Raw genomic sequence first — 23165 nt, forward strand, 5'->3', positions numbered from 1 at the left:
AAATAGCTAAACCACGCCCCCGAGCCACCAGGCCCACTCAGTCAAGCCCCCGACCCCCCAAGCCCCGCCCCGTCATCCCCGCGGAGCGCCGCGCGGCCCGAAGGCGGCGGCCATGCCTGTGAGTTGTTTGGCGGCGCGCGGGGCCTCCCCGCGGGGTGACACCGCCCTCGGGACGGGACGGGGGGCGCGGGGGGCCCGGGGTGCGGGTGGGAGGGCGGGCGGGCGGAGCGGGCGCTGCGGCAGCCGCCGGTGTGACCCGCGGCGCGTTCTCGCCCGCAGCTGGCCAAGGACCTGGTGCACCCCTCCCTGGAGGACGAGCGCAGGAAGCACAAGAAGAAACGGCTGGTGCAGAGCCCCAACTCCTACTTCATGGATGTGAAGTGCCCAGGTAAACGCCCAGAAGGGACCAAACCGATGGGGTGGGCGGTTCCGCTTCATAAAAGGTTCTTTTCAGTTTGTTTTAACCAAAATGTGGTTTATCTGTTCCATAATGGAAAAAGAAAAATCCGTATAATGCTTTGGTTTTTTTGAACAATAAAGTGTTTTCAATCTTTTTCAATAGTTAATTTAAATAATCAGATTTTTATAATTTCCTGGCCGTCTGGCATGAGATTTTTTTGGGGTTTGTTTATTTTTTTCTTTATGAAATCCTGGCAAGTAGGGGAAAAAAGAAAACCACCCCATTTGCATATAATAAGTGACATGAAATGGGTGCTTTAAGGCATCTGTGGCCCAGGGTTCAAATAGAAGACAGTGTTGTTTTCCCCATTTTGTAATTCGGTTGATTGTGGAAGATAACCAGAAGAACTTTCACAAGGATACAGGCAGGCGTACTGAGACTCTGTGTAGAGGAACACATCGACAGCTGCCCTTGTGGCGTGTTGCCATCAAGAAGCCAGCTGACACCCAGGGGTTATGATAGTATTTAAGGTGTTGCCTGTGTCTGCTTTTCATAAATGTCATTGCTTTGGCTCAGAAACAGAGTCATAGAATGGTTTGGGTCAGAAGGGACCTCACAGCCCATCAGTTCCAACCGCCTGCCACGGGCAGGGACACCTCCCACCAGACCAGGCTGCTCCAAAGCCCATCCAACCTGGCCTTGAACACCTCCAGCAATGGGGCAGCCACGACCTCCCTGGGCAACCTGGGCCTGTGCCCCCCTAACCCTCACAGGAAAATTCTTCCTAGTCTCTCATCTAAATCTCCCCTCCTTCAGCTTCAAACCATTCCATCATATCCTGTCACAGCACTCCCTGATAAACATCTGTATAACAAACTTCTCTTTTCTAAACCATGGGATCTAGCATAATTCCAGCAGTATGTGCTCTCCCAGCGAACAGCTGCTTTGATCAGCACAGCCACATCCATACTGAGGTGCAGAAATGGTCAAGCGTGGTAGTTTATCTCCCAGAAACTACTGCAATGTGAGAAAGTCATAGCAGTAAGAAAATGCAGAGACTTACAATAGCGATCATCCTGACTAGAAGCAGAGGACTGTTGCTGTATTCAGGTTTTCTTATCTTTCTGTTAGCTTAGATTTCTAAGAAGCTCCAAGACATTGATTTCCATCTAGAAGTGAGGTAAATTCATTAAAACTGATTGAAAATAAAGCCTGGCTACTCTTAAAAAAATACATGGTTGAAGGCTAAGCCACAGAATTTTTTGTCTTTTTTAACTTTCTTTAAACCAGTGCACATGCAGGTGTATACTAAGATACAGTTAATGTCAACATAGACCTGCAGGTCCTTGGTTGTCTTCATTAGTGTTGGATTAATTGGTTATTGAATTTGAGGGATACATAGAGCAAAGCAGGAGAGCGCCAATAATGGTAAGAGTTCTAAGCACCAGGCCCTCAAAATACCAGTTGGCCTTGTGCATCATGCAGCGCTGCTCAAAGTTGCTGCCTAGTTACTGACATGGATCAGGCTCCTTTCCCTGCAAAATCCGCAAAGTTAAAAAATCATTGTCAAAACTCACATTCCTTAGGTGTAAACCAACATTTTCTGTGGTTAAATTCGAGCTGTTAGCAGGTTTTTTGCAAAGATTTGTGCAGTTACTATTTGTGATTCAAACAAAGCAGAAATGTCTTATCCTGTCTAATAGGAGCTTTCTCTACCAAATAGTTCTCTTGCTCGAGAGCTTTCTGAGGACCTTACTCACAACATATATTCTGTCTTATCTTTGTGGCCCGCACATACTGAGAATGGAATCCATGGTTGCCTTTATTTGTCTGTTTTCTATATCCACATCTGGATTAACTCCTTTATAGGTTTTTCTTTTTCCTCTGCAAAAATTCCTCGTGACTTATTGAAAATACTTTTCAGGGAAAAGAACAAAAGCAGTGAAAATCCCTTTGTCTAAGCCATGTATAAGAGTGATTTCATTCTTTCTTAATGCACAGAATGTAGAAGTTGTAGACTATGTGTTGCTGATGGCGCTTCTTGCATCTGGAACTCGTGAAGCTTTTCTGTGCAAGTCTTGCTGTTTAAATATGACGCTAGCTTTGTGGAATGCAACCAAGCACGTGTCTTATGTGTACCAAGTATTAAGCAGAAAGCAAACACCAATTTGAACAGCAGTGTTTATATTCATAGCTGCCAGGCTCTGTCAACAGCAATGTTCTACTATTACAAGTTAAACATTTCCCTAACTCGATGGGTTCTGTTCAGCACAGAAGGCGAGTCTAGAACTCCTTGACTTTTTCACAGGACACACACTACAGGCAAGTAAGGGCTTGTCAGCCATCAGGCTGAGCTGATTTTCATATGGGCAGACATAACGGTTTCATTTAACTAACTTGCTGTCGTATGCATGTAAAGTAAAAACAAGCACTTCAAACTACAGTAACCACATTTTGCTTTGTTTTACTTGGCGTGCTGTGTAATGAAGTATAGAGCCATTTTTGGACAAGTGTATTTAAAGTGTCTGATTCCATTACACAGACAATTAAAAATCACGCTAGAAATACTCCATGGAAAGTTCAGTAATGCTCTTTTCCAGGATGCTACAAGATCACCACCGTGTTCAGCCATGCTCAGACAGTAGTTTTGTGTGTAGGATGCTCAACTGTCCTGTGTCAGCCTACTGGGGGCAAAGCCAGGCTCACAGAAGGTAAGGGATAATGTTTAGCAGCCTAAATATTCCGCTTACATATATGCACTTATGTATTTATAGCCTGAAAATATTTTAGGTTTGATTTTGAAAACATACTGGACCGCTTATCTTGCAAATTACATAGAGTTGGCCAGTGAAAACATTGTGAATGGGCCCTGAATTGCACATTTTTCTTCGTATTCTTGTTTTTAAATGGCTTTACAGATATACCAGGCAGCTAAGCAGCTACCCTGTGATACACTTGATTTTAGGTGCTTTGATTTGTCATTTTCTTTAGCCTATCTGTAATAAATACTGCCTGTTTAATTCTGAGCCAAATTTAGAGCATTAAAAAGCAGCATTAAAGGAGTAGCGTACATTTGCCAGTCTAAAGCCATTCTGTGTCACTGTCAGTCAGCGGTGACTTGCCTGTTTGTTTTTAAACAGTAGCGCTGTAAGGCAGTTCCCTGGCTCACGTTACTAATCAAAATTTTTTTTGTGTAAGTTATAAGGAAACAAATAACCACTAACAGGTAACTGGTACAGCACCAGTGTCCTGAAATGCAACCCCGTGTCTGAGGTATACGAAAACCACTGGAAACACTTGAAGGTCTAGAAGAAATTAATAAAAACAAATCTAGATTTTTATTTATATATCCGGATTATTATTTTGTTTACAGGATAAGAGGTAAACATGTATGCAAATGACATATAGTATTGCTTATATCCTGTGCTGCTATACGGATGTAGTTTAAATGAGGACAGAATACCTGAAGTAAGGCTGTTGAATCAGTTGAAAAGGTATCAACACTCCTAGCAGCTGTTTTAGCTTGGGGTTTGTATCCGTAAGGGATGGAGCAGTAGACTGCAGTTTAAAAAGGCATCTGGAAGAGAAGAATCAGTACACCTTAGCCCTATTTTAAGACGAATTATACAACAGCCAAGTTGTTGTAATTGAATTAGAGAAGACTCAAAGTGCTAAATCTTCACTGTACATGAAATTGAAATGTATTGCATGAGTTTTCCTGCTAAGTTGGGTGGGCAAATTCCCAGACAGTCTAACAATTTAAGGACTATTCATGTCTATACTCGTGATTTCTTTACAGGCTGTTCGTTTAGAAGAAAGCAACACTGAACACTTCAGCTTGTGGTTTCTGTGTTCCCAAAAGCCTTACCAGTTTAAAAATGCCTGTAATACAATGTAATTATGACTGATTTTGTAAAAATTACATACTTCCGGTGACTGACTAATGAGCTGGAATCTCTTTTTCAATAAATGATTTGAAGTGCAAATTTTTCCTGCACGTTTGCAGACAATTGAGCTCTATTTTTATAATTTTACTTTTGAAGAGTGTATTGTTAATTGGGTGGTGTCATTTAATAGGAAAAAACCTTGGACTTGGTGCATTGTTCTCCTTGTTAATCATCAGCTACAGCAGCGCAATGCATACAGTGACACAAATTGCTGCGAGAATGCATTTTGTATACTTTATAACTGCAAGGGCTGCAAAAGCTATTAGATAGAGTTAAAATGGCTCATTTGCTTTCAAGATTGCTTTAGACCCTTTACTGTGTTATGTGATGATAAATAAAAATATGAAGTTACTCACATTCAGCTGGTTTTCTGGAATGCTTGGTTTCCCCTCCCTCTGACCTGGTCTCAAAACTGCAGTTTTGATATTTATACTGAAATGTCTATTAAAAAAAAAGTCTTTTGCAAAATGCTAAAAGCATTCAGTAGAGAGAAGGCATATGGTATGGAAGCAACACTAGGGTCAGCACACTATGTTAACAGCTGGGAACAGTATCCAGTCATTAAAAAAGCTAGTTCAGCAAAACCATGAATATTTCCATTATTACATACTGACATTAAACTATTAACATTTTGCAATGAAGAAACAGGAATTTTAGCTAAAAGCCATAATAATAATGATACGATAAAAAGAGGATTTAGAAAAAAAAAACCACACGAGAAAACATTCAAAGTCCTACGTGTATCTTACTTCAAGTTCTGTATCAACATTGTTCTAAAGTATCGGGTGTTTCGAGCTCATTATTGTTGGAAAATTCTATTTAACCTGTATTCTTTTAATGACTTTTAAAACTTTTGTTTCTAGTCAATAAGAAAACCTGCAAAAACCAATATTACAATTTGTTGCATTTGCAATATAAGTTTTATTTCAGTTAATTCAAACAGTGAACATTTATAACTGCCAGATGCAAAAAGTAGGTGTTTGATACAGAAATAGATGCATCAATTTCATATACATGCCTTTTAAGAAAAGCACAGTTTTAGTATGTCAAAGCCATACTGTTTGCACAATTAAGAGCAAGTTTATCATGAAAGCTGCTCTTAATTGACCAGTTTCCCACACTTTACGCCAGTCCATTGAGTAACTGGTTTCAGAGGAAGGATCCAAGTAGCAATACTAATTCACTCATGAGCTGCATACATGTGCTAAGGCTAGATTGACTCCTGGTCTAACATACTTTTCTTCCTTTTCTTCCTCCACCCTAAACAATACAAACTCAAGTTGATGTAAATACCAAATCAGAGAAAGTGACCCATTTTGTTCCAAGTACTGGAAGCTGAAATTTAGACATCACAGCATCTCCAATACTGTACATGTGACAAAAAGAGGCTTTTTAAAAGCCTTAAGCTATGGGAGGTACAGTATAAAGAACACAGTATGCATATAAAAAGTTGGTGGTTAAACTTCACTTTCTTCACGTTCTTCACTTTCATACATACTTCCAATACTTTTTATTTATTTATTGGTGTTTGGTCATATACAGACAAGCGTAATGGTAAACCTACACTTTCTATAATACGTTCTGAATCTTTGTCTAAACCCAAACACTATGGTCAGTGAGTGATACTTGTTTTCTCCCAAGGATGCAAAATGGTTTTCAAGAACAATGAATACCATTTGCAAACCAGATGTATCAAACAGGAACAGTATGTTATAAATCCTATAATAGTGTCACTTTTCTGACTTTCTATATTTAAGACATTGTATTTGGTCATTTCTATTCAACTGAGAACCACTTACTCTTGTTCCCTGTGTGAAGCGGGCAATGACTCCTGCTGCTGCTGCCTGCTTATCCAGCCAGGAGGTGCTCAAGACTGGAAAAAAAACCCGCTGCTATTGTAGAAGACGCTCACCTCCAGTACTTCTGTATTGGAACTGTCAAACAATATCAATGACTTCAGTGGAAGAGTAGATAATTTACTGCCTGAACAAATTAAATTTTGTTCAGAAAGGTTCTCTGTGTTGTCTCTACTGATTTGATATTCTTGAGATAAAACCAAAGCATTATTAATGAATAAAAAAGTGAAATTTTGGTGAGTGGGCCAGAAAACATGAGCAATTAGTTTAGCTTTTACTGTTTTAAGGCACAAGAATGGTTGTAATAATGACGAATACTATAGCAGTCCTGCTAGCTTCAATTAAAAATGTAAGTAAACACTCACATCTCAAAATATTAAATTTCCTGGCTTCTCAGTCTTGGGTAATGAATGTTTTCATGCCACACTGGGAACAGGGATGACAGCAAGTTGTTCCATCACAGAGCAGGTAACAACTACGAAGTCAATACCAAAAGCACTAATTTGGGAAAGAAGCAAGTTAAGGCTGTCTTCTGCTAGCTGCTATGTGAGACATCCCGCTCCTTAACTCAGAGAAGCTGAGCTGCTGAACAGTACAGGGATGTTACTCAAACCTGCCTTGAAGGAGATTTGGGGTTGTCTGAGCCTGGAAATGCTGTCTGATATAACTGCTGGGAAAGTGAGGTGGGGCTAAATCTTGGCAGTCACCAAGATCTTCCACACCATTATGGAATTAATATAATCAATTATTATTGTATTCCTATAGTAAAACTGAAGTAAAACGCTTCTTTAGAACTCTCACAATTGCTCTTTCAACCTTGTGCAAAAGCACCTCCTTGAGGCAGGTCTCCAAATGGAAAAAAAGGATGGTTTTCAAAAAAAACCTCTCAAAGTTTGTGAGACTTCTGCTGGCTTCAAGAATGGGCCTGAAATTTTATTGCATTATTTGAGTTCCCAATTGCTGTATGTAAAGGAATATCTACAGTAACGACTACAGTGCCATTTCTAGCTACCAAAGTTAGCTAGAATGTGTGTATCCCTCAAAAACAATGAGACAGTTCAACAGCTCACTATGTTGTGGAATTCAGGCATAATAACCTTATTTCACAGCAAACTAGTTTCACACATTCTGTGTCCAATAAAAAAATGGAAGAGAACATCTAAACAACAAAAATATTTTTACTTACATTAGTCTAGCTTGATTCTTTCCTAATTCTTAACAATCCACAGCTCGGACAGAAACATACTTCTGGTATAAACCTGCATTCTGGAGGTAGATCTGGGTTTTGTCATGGTTTTTTTTTGCTTTTTTAAGTAAATAATAAAAGCACTATGTAAAAATATAAAAGTCAACAGTAAAACAATTTTTGTTTAAAAAGCAATACTGAACAGTTTTGGCAGACTGGAACTGTGAGAATAATGAATTACGTCTTTGTGTGCTCAAACCAAGATGTTAAATTTTTCAAAAGTTTAACATTTAAGGTAGATCGCTTGCTGTACTTCTCAGTGCTAGAAACCAATGCTAGTTTTAATCTTGGTCAGTGCTTGACCGGGTGAGAAAAAACGCCTGCTAATATAACGGTAATTTACACAAGTATAACAGGGAGTGAAAGTGGACTGTTACATTCTCCTTTTTTGTAAGTCAAGAACTTCCCTGAGATGAATCCCAGTTACACCTAAGTTTAGCACCACTAGCAGAAGTTAATTAAGTGAAATTTTTATGCTTTTTCTTGATGTACTCTTAGTATTTTCGGAGCCCAATTACACCCATCTCCATTTGTTTTCCACATTTCAATACAGTGAGTTCAGTTACACATATCTCTTTTCTTACTCTGTATATTGTGCCCCTCTTTCTTTATCAAATTCCCTTGCGATCTTTAAGGCGGTGCTGTTGAGTGACACCGATTGCATATTACAGATAATACTGACAACCACTCCTCTAGGCGGTGCCACCAGCCCGGTGTCTACAGCTTCTGAGTCCAGCTCTTCGGGAAGAATGAGGAGGACACTGCTTGCCCCCACCGCACCACCGGTATGCGACGCATAGTGTCTCTGCTGCCTGCAACAGCCACATTGTTGTTTTTTCTCTACTACAGCCCAAGCCATTGCGTATTTACCGTCCCTGTCCCATGATACTTCCGTTTTTGGCACTGGAGTCCACATCATCGCGACCGTGTCTGGTTTAAGGTACCCAGGAAGAAGTTGGCCATTATTGTTTTTAAACTGTCCGGCTTGATAACTGTATAGCAAGGCATTTCCAAATTTCAGGAGGTCACCTACTGACGACAGAAAGCCACCACCAGCCCACTTGTAGGAGTTGTCCACAAAGGGTGCATTTACCAGCCGTCCCTTTTTGTTGTACACGTAACACCTAGAATTCAAGGAAATTCAACTTGTCATTTTCAGATACTACGTACAGCTATTTTAAGCTGCCTTATATCAAAAGAGCAAACGGCGCACGTATTAGCTTGTTCTCACAACACACTTGAGAATTTTTAAAAACATATTTTTCTTACATATATTTCTTGCAGAAAAATCACTTCATTTAAAATCCTGAAAAAAAACCTTCACACATTCTTATTTCAGTTGGCTTAACAGAGATAGGAAGCGCAATAATTGTTGTGGAGAAAGAAAAGTTTCATCCTTGTTTACCTTGCTCTGTTATATATCAGTGCTTCATTGTCATCTAGTACGGTTGATGGCATATCCAAATCACGAAACATTTTTAGCATGTAATCTGTGAATTTTTGTCCCGAAACTCTCTCCACAACAGCGCTTAAGAGAGTAAAGCCGTACGTTGAATACAGGAACTGACTGCCTTGAAGAAGCCCATTGAGAAAGGTGAAAAAAAAAGAGTTAGCTGCAAGATGCTTAAATAGAATCTTAACGATAAAGGCTAAGTAATCAAACAAGCAAATAAAACTATATATAACAATTAATAATCAATTAAAACATTCCCTTCTCCACCCCCATTTTAATATGACATGAATCACAAGCTTATGATACTGGGCCCTATGAAATTCAAACACAGATGACTGCTATGAATAGCACTGAGAACAGCACTACAAAATCTTCAGGGACCTGCGTGTACTGCCACGTTCCGTGCCAAGATGCAAAGACTGAACTTAAGACCCTTTCCACAAGATTCACCAGTTCTAACAAGGGTGTCTGGATTTGGAAAGCTGAAGCAAACCATAAAACTACATCTTAAAAGATGCTGACCTACTGTGACTTGTTTGTGTGTCTGTACCCTAGAGATGGAAAGAGAAGGGTAGTATTCACTCAAAGGCTTCAAAAGTCTTGATCACTTTATCACAATGTTTCTAGCTCTAGTTTTCTAGTTCTACAATACCCTGAAAGACTACATGAATGCTATCATGTATATTAATATAATTTACTTATAAAACAAAGCTTCAGTTTTAAAAATCTCATTCCTGTGCTACCTTTTATGAAACATCTACATATCAAGCAACTGCCGAACTGCCTACAGTCCGGAGATCTCTTACTCAAAACAGTTCCTAGAACTCTTCAGGACTGTGTTTAACATCTCCCCCTTCCACTCCTCTCCCCTTAAACAGACACTACTTGCTGTTTATCAGCAACACATACCATTTGCTTATTAACCTGACTCATTTAGAGCTTATGCCTGAAGTTCCTCAAAGTCCTCTCTAAAATTAACTCAAATAATTCCAACAATAAAAAGCCCTCAACAATTCCGTGATTCTATGGTCTTTCTGTAGATTTCTTTTTAGGTCTCGTTTAATGCCTCACTAAACGTTTTTTCTTTTGGTTCATATCTCGAATGCCCAGAGCATGAAGACAGCATGTTGGGATCTGTTTACAAAATACCTTGTAGATACAAATTTGTTACCAAAATTATAATCTGCTTTAGCATTTATAAATTCAGTAACTGGGATCTTTCAAAGCACTTACTGCACTACTTAGAGCTCCTAGCAGAAAAGTGTAATTTCTACCTGAGTGCCCACTTTCTCTTCTCCCCCGCATTTTCTGTGACTCTTTTACTCCCTTTTAAGTCTTGACTACATCATGTTTTGAACTTGCTGAATTATGGTACAGATACACTATTAGAAGGTACCTACATAAGCATAATTCTTTGAGTCAGTAGATTGGTAAAGGTATCTAGACAGGGCTGTTACCTAAAACTGAACTGATAAAATCCTCATCAGTGCACTCTTCAGAAGTTAAGTCAGTTTTAAGACAATGACATGACCAGATGGTTTGTGCAGAACAGCACAAATACTTCTCTATTGTGTTTTTAATGGGACACAAGAAGAAAAATAAAAAGGGGCAGAGGAAGCAAAACAGAAGAAAAACCCCACACAATCTTCACTGGACTCAATTATCCTCAGTGCACCTAAACCAGCTTAAGACAAAAATTTCACCAAAAGAGCACATTTCGGTCTAAATGAATATAAACTCACCTGGTTTAAAGAATAAAGGATCATTCTTAAATATCTTCAGTGATTCAATCACACTTTCAAATTTTTCCTTCAAATAATACTCTTCTTGATCAAATTCCTTGTCTTTCCTGCCAGGTTTTTGGCTTTTTACCTCACTTTCACGATCCTTCTTCGGTTTGACAGACTCTGTCTTTTCAGTCCCTCTGCCTTCTTTTTCTTTTTGTTCTTTATCCTGACAGGTTTTTGTTAGTTTGAGTGCTCTGTTTGCCTTTTCCTTTTCTTCCTTTACTTTTGTAATATCTTTTTCATAGTGACGAATCCCACTCAAGTGTGAAAGCAACAGCCGTGTAGTAATAGTAACCTAGGTAGGAAGGACAATATTTAAACATGAGCTCTCTTCATTAAAGATATAATGCACACTAAATCAACAGAAAAATAAAATTCAACATCAGGAGGAACAGACAAAGATGTAAATATCATGCATCAAACTCTATTTAAAGTATATACACATATAAGTGCACAAAACATACGATATAAAACTTAAGATCCGAATTTCCAGCGTTGCTTTTTCAGACAGCAAATGTCAGTAATTGCCTCAATGATTTTTGGTGTTTTACAGGAATAGATCCAGATGCAGGCACCTGTGCACATACGGCTGTGCCGTGACAGGAACAAAATTTCAAAAGTGTTTCCAATAAACAGCTACATACCTTTTCACCCTCATAGACTTTTTCTGGGAATTCAGGGACATATTTCTGCACTGGAGCATCTAAATCCAGCTTTCCCTCTTCCCACAATTTAGCAACAGCCATCATTGTAAGACACTTGCTAATACTAGCTATCCGCATGACCGTCTCCGGCTTGCATTCTACACGATTCTCAACGTCAGCATAACCCAAACCTTTAAAAAACCAAAAACACTGTGGTAAATACTGTGCATAGAGACATGATTCTATGAAACCATTCTATGACTCACTCCATGATTCCCATCAGCACTCACAGCTACCACTCCCACACACTCACCTTCTGACCAGACTTCTTTACCATCTACAGAGACTCCAACGAGTATACCTGGGATTCCTGCTTCATCCTGTTAAATAAAAAATGGACAGAAGACATTAGGAAGGATCTTGACAGTAAAAAGACATCTTCTTCCAAACTCTAAGATGCAAAAGCAATTCTACAGACACACCTGCATACTGTTACACACTAGTTGGGCTGACAAACTGCTTTCAAAAAGCAAATATTTTAAAAAAGCAACTGAGAAAAATATATATAACAATAACAATTTAAATTAAGTAAGTTCATTAACAATCTAACTAAATTGGCAATCGGGCCATGCAACAGAATCATAGAGTAGTTTGGGTTGGAAGGGACCTTAAAGCTCATCCAGTTCCACCCGCTGTCACAGGAAGGGACACCTCCCACTGGCTCAGGCTGCCCAAGGCCCATCCAACCTGGCCTTGAACACCTCCAGGGATGGCGCAGCCACAGCTTCCCTGGGCAACCTGGGCCAGGGCCTCACCACCCTCATGGGGAAGAAATTCCTCCTTACGCCCAGTCTAAATCTGCCCCTCTCCAGTTTATACCCGTTCCCCCTCATCCTATCCCCACAAGCCTTTGTGCACAGCCCCTCCCCAGCTTTCCTGTAGCCCCTTCAGGTGCTGGAACGTGCTCTAAGGTCTCCTGGGAGCCTTCTCCAGGCTGAACAACCCCAACTCTCTCAGCCTGTCCTCGTCCGGGAGGTGCTCCAGCCCTCGGATCATCCTTGTAGCCTCCTCTGGACCCGCTCCAACAGCTCCATCTCCTTCTTATGCTGAAGACTCCAGAGCTGGACACAATACTCTGGGTGGGGCGTCACCAGAGAGGAGCAGAGGGGCAGAATCGCCCCCTCCCCTGCTGGCCCCGCTGCTTTGGATGCAGTCCAGGACACAGTTGGTTTCTGGACTGCGAGCACTGCCGGCTCAAGCCGAGCTCCTCGCCCACCGGCCCCTCCTCAGGGCCGCTCTCCCTCGCACCAGAAAAGCCCCCAAAGAGCGCAGAACGCCCTCCCCCCCGCGGCCCCCGAAGAGCTCGGCTCCTCCTCGGCCGGCCCGGGGCGCACCTTGATCCTCCGCAGCAGGTCCCGGCCACGCTCGATGGCGGCTCCGAAGCCCCGCGGGGGCCCGTCCCGCCCCTCACCGTTCGCGGCCCTCGGCTGCACCAGCGCGGCCCCCAGCGCCAGGGCCGGGCCGCAGCGCCTCGCCGCCCGCCACAGCGCCGCCATGGCCGCCCAGGCAGCGCCGGCCGCGCGCCGAGCGCATCGAGCGCCGCCGCCGAGCGCATCGAGCGCCGCGGGGCCCCTTCATCGCTGCATCCCGGGTCATCCCTCCATCCCAGCTCGTTACTCCTCCCCGCACCGGAGCGGCCCCGGCAGAGCCAGCCGGCATCAACCCGCTGTAAGAATTAATTGATAAACATACAAAACAGCTGCAGCAAAACTTAATTATCTCATCCTATAAATCTGGCCGGGTTAGGTCAAGAGAGAACCTGTCTCAGGGCTGTGAGAATTTATTGATCTGCTCAGTTGTCTTGTAAGATGTAGCTGGTTTAAGTCAAGAAATAACCTGTTTTAGGGCTACAAGAATTTATTAATATGCTTAGTTGTCTTATAAAATGTAGCTGGTTTATGTCATGAGATAACCTGTCTTGGGGCTGCAACAATTTATTGATATGCTTAGTTGGCCTCTAAGATGCAGTTGGTTTAGGTCAAGAGATAACCTGAAGGGAGTCTCTCAAACATTGAGAATTTAAACGGTTCTGTGTCTAAAACTACTATATACAGCCACTGCTTTTGTAAGATGGGATGGTTTTTTTTAGAAGGGCATCCGATTCAGCGTTGAATTGTAAAATAAAAATATTATTGCCTTTGCTTTAAAGACTTCGTCCCTTTCAATATTTTACCAGTGAATAAGTGTTTCTCACACCGCATTGCATGGGTGTGCAAGAAAAGGCAGGAGAGGAGGTGAGGGATGCTTCAAGCCATGGTGTTTTTTAGGAGGAATTTCTTCACCATGAGGGTGAGGAGGCCCTGGCCCAGGTTGCCCAGGGAGGTCGTGGGTGCCTTATCCCTGGAGGTGTTCAAGGCCAGGTTGGATGGGGCTTGGAGCATCCTGATCCAGTAGGAGAGTGCCTGCTCATGGCAGGGTGTGGAACTGGATGGGCTTTGAAGTCCCTTCCAACCGAAACTATTGATGAGAAGCTCGACATGAGCCAGCAATGTGCCCTCACAGCCCAGAAGGCCAACTGTGTCCTGAGCTGCATCCATTCTGCCCCTCTATTCCTCTCTGGTGAGATCTCATCTGGAGTACTGTGTCCAGTTCTGGAATCAACATAAGAAAATTATGGAACTGTTGGAAAGGGCCCAGAGGACGGCTACAAAGATGGTCTGAGGGCTGGAACATATCCGCTATGAGGCCAGGCTGAGAGAGTTGGGGTTGTTCACCTTGGAGAAGAAAAGGCTCCAGGGAGACCTTAGAGCAGCATCCAGTACTGAAAGAGGCTACAAGAAAGCTGGGGAGGGACTTTTTACAAGGGCATAGAGAGATAGGACGAGGTAGAATGGCTTTAAATTGGAGGGGAAAGATTTAGACTAGATATTAGGAAGAAATTCTTTACGTGAGGGTGGTGAGACACTGGCACAGGTTGCCCAGGAGAGTTGTTGCTGCCCCCTCCTTGGAGGTGTTCAAGACCAGGTTGGATGGGCCTTGGGCAGCCTGAACTGTGTTCTAAGGACCTTACACCATGCAAATCACAAATACAGAGACCAGGATGTAATCATTACTTCACAACACAGAAAGATGCACATGCAGAAAGCCCACAGTGCCCAGTTTGATGGATTGTGCAGGAGTTTGCTATTTCTTTCTTGGAGATATTCCCGTGCATTTAGACAATGAGTTAAAACCCCAATGTGTACATGTTGAAGGATTCTTGAGTAACAGCAAACAACCTTTAATAATAGCCACTCTATAAGTGCTACAAATGTTAAGAAAGGACAGCTTAAAAACTCCCAAAGAAAAACCCAAAAAGGGCTGTCCATGTAAGCAAAAGTGGTGAGCTTTTAGAACTCCACACATGCTAGGAGAAAACTGAGCTACTAACCTAGGGAGTTCAATCTCCTTCATGTCCACTGATCTCAGCAACTGCGGGATTTGGCAGGAAGTCAGGCCAAACAGCTTTCATGTGTGAAGTCAAATGCAGACCAGATGCTACACTTTCCACTGCAGGCATTTACTTCTCATTAGTATTTTCTCAATAAAACTCCATTGCTTATCACAGTACAACTTTGTACCCGACTGGTACAAGACGCTGTATCTACTTTCTCATAACTCATTTCCACTGTGTTGAACTGTCTCTGGGAACATTTTACAGCAGGAGCCTCTGCATTCTTACATTAACCTGCTCAGTAGGAACAAACACTCTTTGGCATCACACTTTTGAATGGGCCTAAGCCAGAAACAGCTCTTGCCATTTTTCTCTGATTGTCCTAATGAAAAGTTTTGTGTTAAATCCAGTAGCACAACATGTCCTGCTCTTGTTTTACCTTCCTCCAAGATGCTGGTTTTGTTAACTTTGATTTGAGATATCAGGCTTAAAAGGTTTTGAGAATTTTCTGCTCCCAGGGATAGCAACAGAAAATGAGGGCAGCAAGCACTGGGCTGATCCAACTCTAAATTTAACAAAAAATCCCCAACATTCTTCTCCCATCCTCATCCCATCAATTACTCAGAAGTACAGGCAAGGACTCTCAGCTGTAATCCATCTTCCTCAGGGAAGACAGACAGAAAAGTCCAGCCGGAGACCCCTCTGCGCAGTTAGGCACTAAACCAGCTGACTATTCCTCTGCTCTGCCTCCCTGCCAAGTTGTCCTTACCAGATTTGAAAAGCCTGTGCGAAGAATATGCCTTATGGGGATGATAAAGAACGATGTGACACAACAGATTTCTCCGCAAAGCAGGCTGTGCTCACTCACATCAACGTGGGCTTACTTTAGAATCCCAACATCAAGAATCCTTTAAGGGCCTTGAGTAAGACAAAACACACCGAAAGCTCAATAACGTGAGACTTTAAACCAAAGTACTTACAAATCTAGTACCAGTCTCGCTCTTGTTGTACACTACTGTGTTCACTGGCTTTTTCATAGTACTGTTAGGATGTGAGCTGGGGATCAGCAAGAAGGCGGCCAGTAGCGTTTATACCACTCTGCAGTGGTGCTGCCTGCCAAGAGAAGATGCAACGTGCTCATTCTGCTGCTGGTAGTCAGCAGTAAGTGGAAACGTCGGGCATTTGCAAATCGTGAGGCTTCGTCAGTATTTCCTAAAACACGGATCTTTCAATAAAATAAATCTACAGGCATTTTGAAAACAACTTCATCGCTTCTGTCAGTGCTTCTCTATTTCTGCAAGTGCTTTTGTAGATTCTAATGTCTCAGCAATGTTTACCAGATGTTATTAGGGCTGTTCCTGCTTGTAGGTCTGGACTTCGATCTCAGTATTTTTGCTATGATGACCTCATTTGCTTTTCTGGCAAAATTCTACAGTGGCATGCCCCTAAATTTAACATTTCCATTGAAATTGAAAAGTTTGAAAGAAGGGGCTTTTAAAAATATAGGAAGTAACTATGTAAGGAAACTCCTTGGTTTTCTTTGTTTGGATTTATTGTGAAACAATGAAATTAATTAATCCATTAATCCAATGGATTCCAATTATTCCAACTGAATTCCAATAATCAAAGATTGTCAGTTTTACAAAGACTTCTGGATCTAAAAACGTTGAATCTAATGGAAAATAATTAACAGACAAAAGCTAGAATTGTCAAAAAGGACAGTAATTTATATCTGTGCTAGATAAAATGAAGAAAAATAGAAAAACAGAATAAAAAAATACTCTTATGAATGTTTGTATAGCTAGATATAGGGGAAACTGATGTTGATGGAACATAAGAAGAGTAAAGGAATAATGATTCTCTTGATCACATCTGATGTTCCTACTGTCAGTATAGGAAAGGTTTTTAAAAAACAAATTATTTCTGAATTTGAAAAGATGACAAATAAAGGGAACGTTTAGAGAGGAATCAAGCTCTACTTTCTCTCTCTCCTCTTCCAGGAGCAATTTAATTTACGTGAGAACCAGGCGACAGAATTTTCATTTCTCTCTGGCCTGAAGCATTTGTACAGTAGATGGCAGTGAGAAACCTTATTGGATTAAGCGGTTGTTAGCAAAAGGGGTGGTTCCAGTGCAGAGGGATCTCTCTTGGTTGTCCCAAGTTTACTGAACTGAGTTGTTATTACAGATTCCTCACTTAAGTCTATTTTTTGTTTGGTCTTGGTCAGTACAGCAGTTCTCAGAGCATTATTATTTGCTTATCAAGTAAGGTGACACCTGCATGATTACAGTGAATGTTCCAGTAACAGTGCGAACCCTACCAATGTGCACCAACAATCTTATATGCTAGAACAGTCAGAACCAGCCAAAAACCCATCCCTTCCCCAAAAGGTACGTAAATAGGTGCATACTCACAGCTTTATTTAAAGATTAAAATCTTTCCTGTATTTTTTCTTCCAAACAAAGGTCACGGGTGGGTGAATTCTTCAACAACTTAGCTGAGAAACATTAATCAGGAACAAATCTTTGAGCATGTAGGATAAAAAGCAACATTAAAAATAGTGAAGCTTTAGAGCCTAAAATCAACATGTTTATCATCAGCTCTGCTTGGACTATGATTCAGATATTTGTCAATCTTAACTCTTGGGGAGATTAGTTAACCGTGTGTTTCAGCACTACAAGGACACACTGATCTTGCTGTGGCCACAGCAGCAGCACAGTTGTGCCGTGTCCATCACCAGTTAACAGGCAGGGCGGCAGTGGTGGTCCTCAAGCTCAGCCTGGAGGCCAGCAGGGCTGGCCTTGCCCCCCAAGCAGCAGCACTCACCTGGAGACTTGTGCAGCACCACAAGTTGCTGAATTTTCATGGTGGCTTTTTTTTCCCCAACACACCCCATAAAAGGAACATAACTCTCCTTAATTTACTCTCTCTTCCTGTGTAGTCAGGATGTGTCACTAGGGGATTGTTTACTTCCAATAATATAGAATATGAAGGCATTTTACAGTGCCACATTATTACCAGCTTAATTTTAGAGTTGCATGCAGTCTGATACAGTTCCTAGAAACAATAGCATGGGCGTTTGGGAAATATTTTGCATGTCAGGGAAAGGAATGCTGAGAAGACCATGCTATGGTTACCGACCAGCCAAATGGTGTGCACATTTCTTTTTCTTCTTTGCAAAAACATTAGTTTTGAAACTCCAGTTTCCCAGTGGTGATTTCCTCATACTTTTAACTTAGGGCCTACTTTAAATCTCTTGGGACTCAGAGGAAAAAATAATTGTCTCCACCTGAATGTAAGTAATGAAGGAACATTTGTGAAATACATCAGTATGGGAAAAAAAAACTGACTCCCCCCCCCTCAAAAAAAAACCCCAACCAAAAAATCCCCCATAAAACCATAGAAAATTATTTCCTGTTTTTGCTTAAGTTATTCTCCAGGCAACAGACTCTCCTGGTAGAAAACAAAGCACAGAGAGGACTGAACAATTTTGTCCCTGAGAATGGTTTCACATTTGTAATGAGAATTCAGTTGCTGGGTAAAACTTTTTCCCCTCTCCAGCATTTCTGCCCCCTCAGCGGGCAGAGGTACAACCGCATGGAAAATGGAAGGCTTCCATAACCGCTGGTCACACCACGCAACAGGCACCAGACAGCATCAAGCATTGGACTTTTCCAAGTGTATCTTTTCAAACAGAAGTATGCTGCTTCAAAGCAACCTAATCACAGAAGGTGTAAAACACAGAAAAGCTAAAATATATTATTAACCATAAGGTACCATTCTGAAGCTCATACAATTAGGAAGTGCAGGCACTTAGGAAAGCCTTCTGGCTTGCTGCTCTAAGAGCTCCTCACAGTTGGGTGGTAACTACCTCTCTTTCAACTGTTTCTCCCCAAAATATAAAGCTCAATGAAATTAGTAAGTCCCAGACAACTATGCATCAAGCAATGTGACAGTGAGAACTCTGACTGGCACTGACTGACTTACTGGGGAGAGAAGCGAACCAGGCAATCGCATTCAGTCATCCTGAAGTGCCAGGGTCGGGTGCCACCTCTGCAGCAGCTCTCTACAAACCAGGAAGAAAAATGGGCACGTTTGCTTTGACAGACACAGCAGCAAGAGGAAAACGCGTTTCCCAGTTTTGTATGTGAATCTTCAGGCATGTCCTTGTGTGAAGAATACAGTCCTGACTTGCATTCGCTATCTCCATCTGTTCTTCTAGACAGAAGACTCCAGATACTTCTCAGTATCTATTCTTCTAGCAATTTTCCCAAACAATTCAACATGATTTGAAGCTCCAGCGGGTGGTTTTACTGATTACAATTACCATAAGCAAATGCTTCTCTGCAGCTCACACCAAATACTCATCCAGCTGTATGTGCACGCTGGTTGACAGCCCATTTCCCACACATTCACCGCTACGATTATCTGTCCTAGTGTGGTTTCACCTACCTGTGCTGCAATAACATCCTCATTTCACTCTGCAGACACGTTCCCTGCCACTAAAAATGCTCTTCGTGAGAACTGAGCACAGATAGCTTGAGAAACTGCCCAGGCTAGTAAAAAAAACAGGAAAAGGCCTCTTATCAAATTAGTAACATCTCGGATATTTGGGTGGAGGCATTTGGCACTGATCTTACGTATTCTTATGGGAGCGAGTCTACACATACTTCAGACTCCATTCCTTTGCTTTCATTACAGTTCCCAAGTCAAGGCATGTTTCAGGACAGTGTCTCTAAAGATGTGTAAGGGCACAATTACTATATGCTACACAGACCAGTAGGAAGAGATTTTCTCTATCCCCTTTCCATACATGTAAAATAAGAGTAAATCAAGTTAATGGCACTTAAGTAGATTTGTGCTGGAACTGGATAATTGCAAAAACTACCTTTTTTGTACCTTTGCAAGCAGAGCCATGGGAAACAACTAAGAAAATTGGAAAAAACTTTATTACTGAGGCAAGACAACTGCCTGGGATGACTGACTTTGCAGTAAGCATTACTTACTTGTCCCTACTTACACTTGGAATAACCCATCAACTGCTTGAATTGGAAATACCATCATTTACTTCTTTGACTGTGAACCAAACCAAAATCATTTCCATGTTTTAGATGCTATATACTGTTTCTGTTGTACAGCAGCGTACGCCAGGTACGCGTACACACACTTAAAGCTATACTTTGGTGTGGTTAACGTTACTCAGTAGAATAGTTTTACTACCTGCATGCTGATCTTAACATCTGTCACTCAGCTTAGATTCTTTTCATCCCTTTGTCTCCAATAAAAACAATCTTGTAGTGCAAAGGTAAGTAAGATATTGATGCACATGTTAGACGAGAATCAAGCTCGAGGTGCGCTGATGCTGGAGGGGAAGCTTTGCTCTACTTAATGGATGATGACATTTTTTCCGAGCGGTGTAATGAAAGCTAACAAGTTCCCACTTGACTTGGTGCCTGTCATATTTAAACAACAGGTGTGAGTAAAAGGCATTTCTTACAGAGACAACTGTTGTTCTTGCGAATTCTTAAATGAGAAAATAAAATATAAACTAAGAGAAATCCCCATGCTGTCAGAGAAATAGATCTAGAGCCAAACCAAAGCGTCACACTTAGTTTTGCTGTTCGCATTGCAGTAGAGAGAGCAATTTCTTCATTATTGCTTCAAAGGCAAAACAGACATGGGGTAAAAGAGGAACTGGGAAAAGAGTTTTCAGACTTTATGGTTTTTAAATAATTTAAATAGGGATTCTTCACTCTCTCACCTTTAATATATGATGCAGGTGTCCTATTCAGATTGAAAAGAACTGCTCAGTGCCTTTGGCCATCAGTCTCTTTAGAAACTGAAATACAGCACTACAATCCTCACTGCGGACAACCATTTGTTGTTTGAATCTACATACTAAATGTCACAGCCCCTAAAGACGTAGTAGCTTTGACACAAGAGAGAATTTCTCATTGTGCAATGACCCTATAAAGCTCAATTCTACAACAGGGAGATTTTGCCCTAATGGAACTGTTTGTTTGACTGAGGCTTAGCCACACAGCTGGCCTTTGCTGCACATATAGGTGTATGGCCAAAGTTGTATATACACTTGTGTGGTTGGCACAATAGTCTTCTTTAAAACAACTTCAATAAATGACACAAACCCCTATAAAACTCAATTTAAACTTGGGTTTTATTGATTTTCCTTAGTCAAATCCAAACCGTTAATAGCAAGTAATTCACAAAAATAATGGATCCTTCCCATCAATTCTTTTGTTTGCTGTAGTGTTCGTAGTGCTAGCAGCACATACATTGATGGGGAAGCAAAGGGAGGAGTAAATAACTGCTCAAAATGGCAATAATCTCTGCTTCTCCTCCCCAGAGACATATAAACCCACATGGTTTTTCTTTCGCTACAACAGCAAGTAAGGCCCAGCACAGAGCACCTCCTGTAGATTAACAACCAGTTTGGGTCTCTTGGGATGCCTCTTGTAGCCACAATCCTTCGCACTCAGTTGTTAAACTCCAGGAAATGCCTTGCACTCACACACAGCTGCATGTGTGTGTAATAACAGCCCACAGACATTCGCTACGTGTTTGCCAACTGCCCAAAAGCAGCAAAAAATGATGGTTTTGTCTCTTTTTTTAAAAATGTCGTGATCTCCTGAATAAGGTAATCAGGAATAAAGTCCTAGTGGAGAGAAATTTAACCCAGATTCTGCTGGTGAGGCAAGAACCACTGAGATAAAGGATTTTTATTGATTTTTATGGGCAGAGCTCCTGCATATTGTACTTTAAACCCAGAGGAGTAACAAAGAACTTACTGCTACCTGGACTTTGCCATCGAACTTCCTTTGTGGTAGAGAAATGTGGTGGTGGCAGGAATACAAGTGGAGCAGGACAAAGGCATAACTACACTGTAGCATTTAGAAGAGGAGGATTCTTTCTTGTGTAATCACCTGCATGCGGTCTGTACCCTCCTGATTCGCCTTTAGCCCCTGAGCGCAATTCTATCTTATTGTTTCCTTTTTAGCTGCTTTCTTGCCGAGCTCATCTTCTACATATATTTTATTTTTTTAGGCAGCCTGCACAAATTACATCATCCCTTCAGCCTATTTTATAGTCTACGTGTGTGCAATAAACAAATAAGGAAGTAGTACAGCAGTCCAGATGATGTGTATGAAGTCTGGCAGGCTTCTGCTTGCTGGCTACAGAAAACCAGGAAAGATTTTGAAGCATTTTCCCAGGCTATTTCTCCAACTAGTATTCTTGTCAAGAGAAACATGCAAACTATTAGTGGGCATGCAAAGAAATGCTCTGTTTTTACACTGGAAACTCACACAGATTTTCATGTTAAAGGCAATACCAGTGTGTCCTAAGCGAGTTACAACTTACCTGAGCTTTGCAGGTTCACCTTCCTGATTGTTCCTTCACAAATTCTACTGTAGAAACACCAGACCTACATAATTTTCCTCAGCGGCATGGAAAAGTATCACTAAGTGACTTTTGTTTTTTGCGTATGTGGTGGGTCTTTAGTTTTAAATGAAAAAGATGCTGTTTAATCTTTATCCATTCCTCAAGCCAGCAAAGAAGGAGGAAGAAACCAGCGCTGAGGTGCCCTTAAAGGCCATAATATTCAAATCCAAAGTATTAATCAATGACTTATCATTTCAGTGTATTATGAGTCAACAAATAACAAATGGGAAGGAACAGGTTTTCATGCGTCCGTAGACTTCTACCTGCTTCTGTTGCCCATTGTTTCTCCTTTCTGGGAGGAACTTGGATGTCTAGATTGCTCACTAAGCTGCTGTCATTAAGGGGAACCCTACGTTGATGCAATTCTCAGCAACAGCTCACAATTTGGCAAGGCTATAACTTACAGAAAACTGGATAGGATTCCAACTGAAGCCAAGAAGATTAGGCAAATTTGTACAGATTTTCCATACCTTGGAAAGAATACAACACGCATTGAAGAAGGTAAATTATGCAGCTTCTCTCTATTAAAAGGGTCTATTTCTGCATACATTTTCAAAGAAACTGCATGAACATAAAAAGCATTGTCCTTACTTTCTCTGCTGTTTTGACCTTTTTGCTGCAATTCCCCCTTTATCTTTCACTGATGCTCCTGTTTTATTGTTAAAACTCAGAAATTTTAAAAACCTAGCAAAACGAACACCTTAAGAAAAAAACCCACTATTTTCCCAAGTGCTGAGCACGTAAAAAAAGTATCCTCTCCCTCATTTTTAAGTGTTTTAGTTTACTAATCACTTTCTGCTTTCATTACCACTAGCCGATGTTAAAGCAGATATAACCCAGCATAACAGATATTCCTACAATATTTAACAGTACAGTGGAATTTGCCAACTTAACCCAGATTTTGAGTAGCATCAATGACAGCAGAAGTTGGTTAACATGCA

At 41.3% G+C, this 23165-nt stretch overlaps 2 protein-coding genes across 3 annotated transcripts; one reads left to right on the plus strand and one right to left on the minus strand.

Annotated features, from left to right (window-relative positions):
• On the plus strand, positions 1 to 7513 carry RPS27L (ribosomal protein S27 like). Its single transcript, XM_054077632.1, has 4 exons — positions 1 to 118; positions 280 to 388; positions 3001 to 3111; positions 4200 to 7513. The coding sequence occupies exons 1-4, from the start codon at positions 113 to 115 to the stop codon at positions 4226 to 4228; spliced, it is 255 nt and encodes an 84-aa protein (XP_053933607.1). The 5' UTR covers positions 1 to 112; the 3' UTR covers positions 4229 to 7513.
• Positions 7514 to 7650: 137 nt separating this feature from the next.
• Positions 7651 to 17379, minus strand: LACTB (lactamase beta). Of its 2 annotated transcripts, XM_054077631.1 has the most exons (8): positions 17181 to 17379; positions 15747 to 15879; positions 14764 to 15016; positions 11647 to 11713; positions 11334 to 11524; positions 10645 to 10984; positions 8855 to 9020; positions 7651 to 8573 (listed from the first exon to the last, which is right to left on the minus strand). In XM_054077631.1, the coding sequence occupies exons 5-8, from the start codon at positions 11469 to 11471 to the stop codon at positions 8030 to 8032; spliced, it is 1188 nt and encodes a 395-aa protein (XP_053933606.1). In that variant the 5' UTR covers positions 11472 to 11524; positions 11647 to 11713; positions 14764 to 15016; positions 15747 to 15879; positions 17181 to 17379; the 3' UTR covers positions 7651 to 8029. The 2 variants fall into 2 exon arrangements, with proteins under 2 accessions (XP_053933606.1, XP_053933605.1); XM_054077630.1 differs by lacking the exons at positions 14764 to 15016; positions 15747 to 15879; positions 17181 to 17379 and adding an exon at positions 12728 to 12914.
• Positions 17380 to 23165: the final 5786 nt, after the last annotated feature.

The sequence above is a fragment of the Cuculus canorus genome, chromosome 12 (assembly GCF_017976375.1).
Source record: "Cuculus canorus isolate bCucCan1 chromosome 12, bCucCan1.pri, whole genome shotgun sequence".
NCBI lineage: Eukaryota > Metazoa > Chordata > Aves > Cuculiformes > Cuculidae > Cuculus > Cuculus canorus.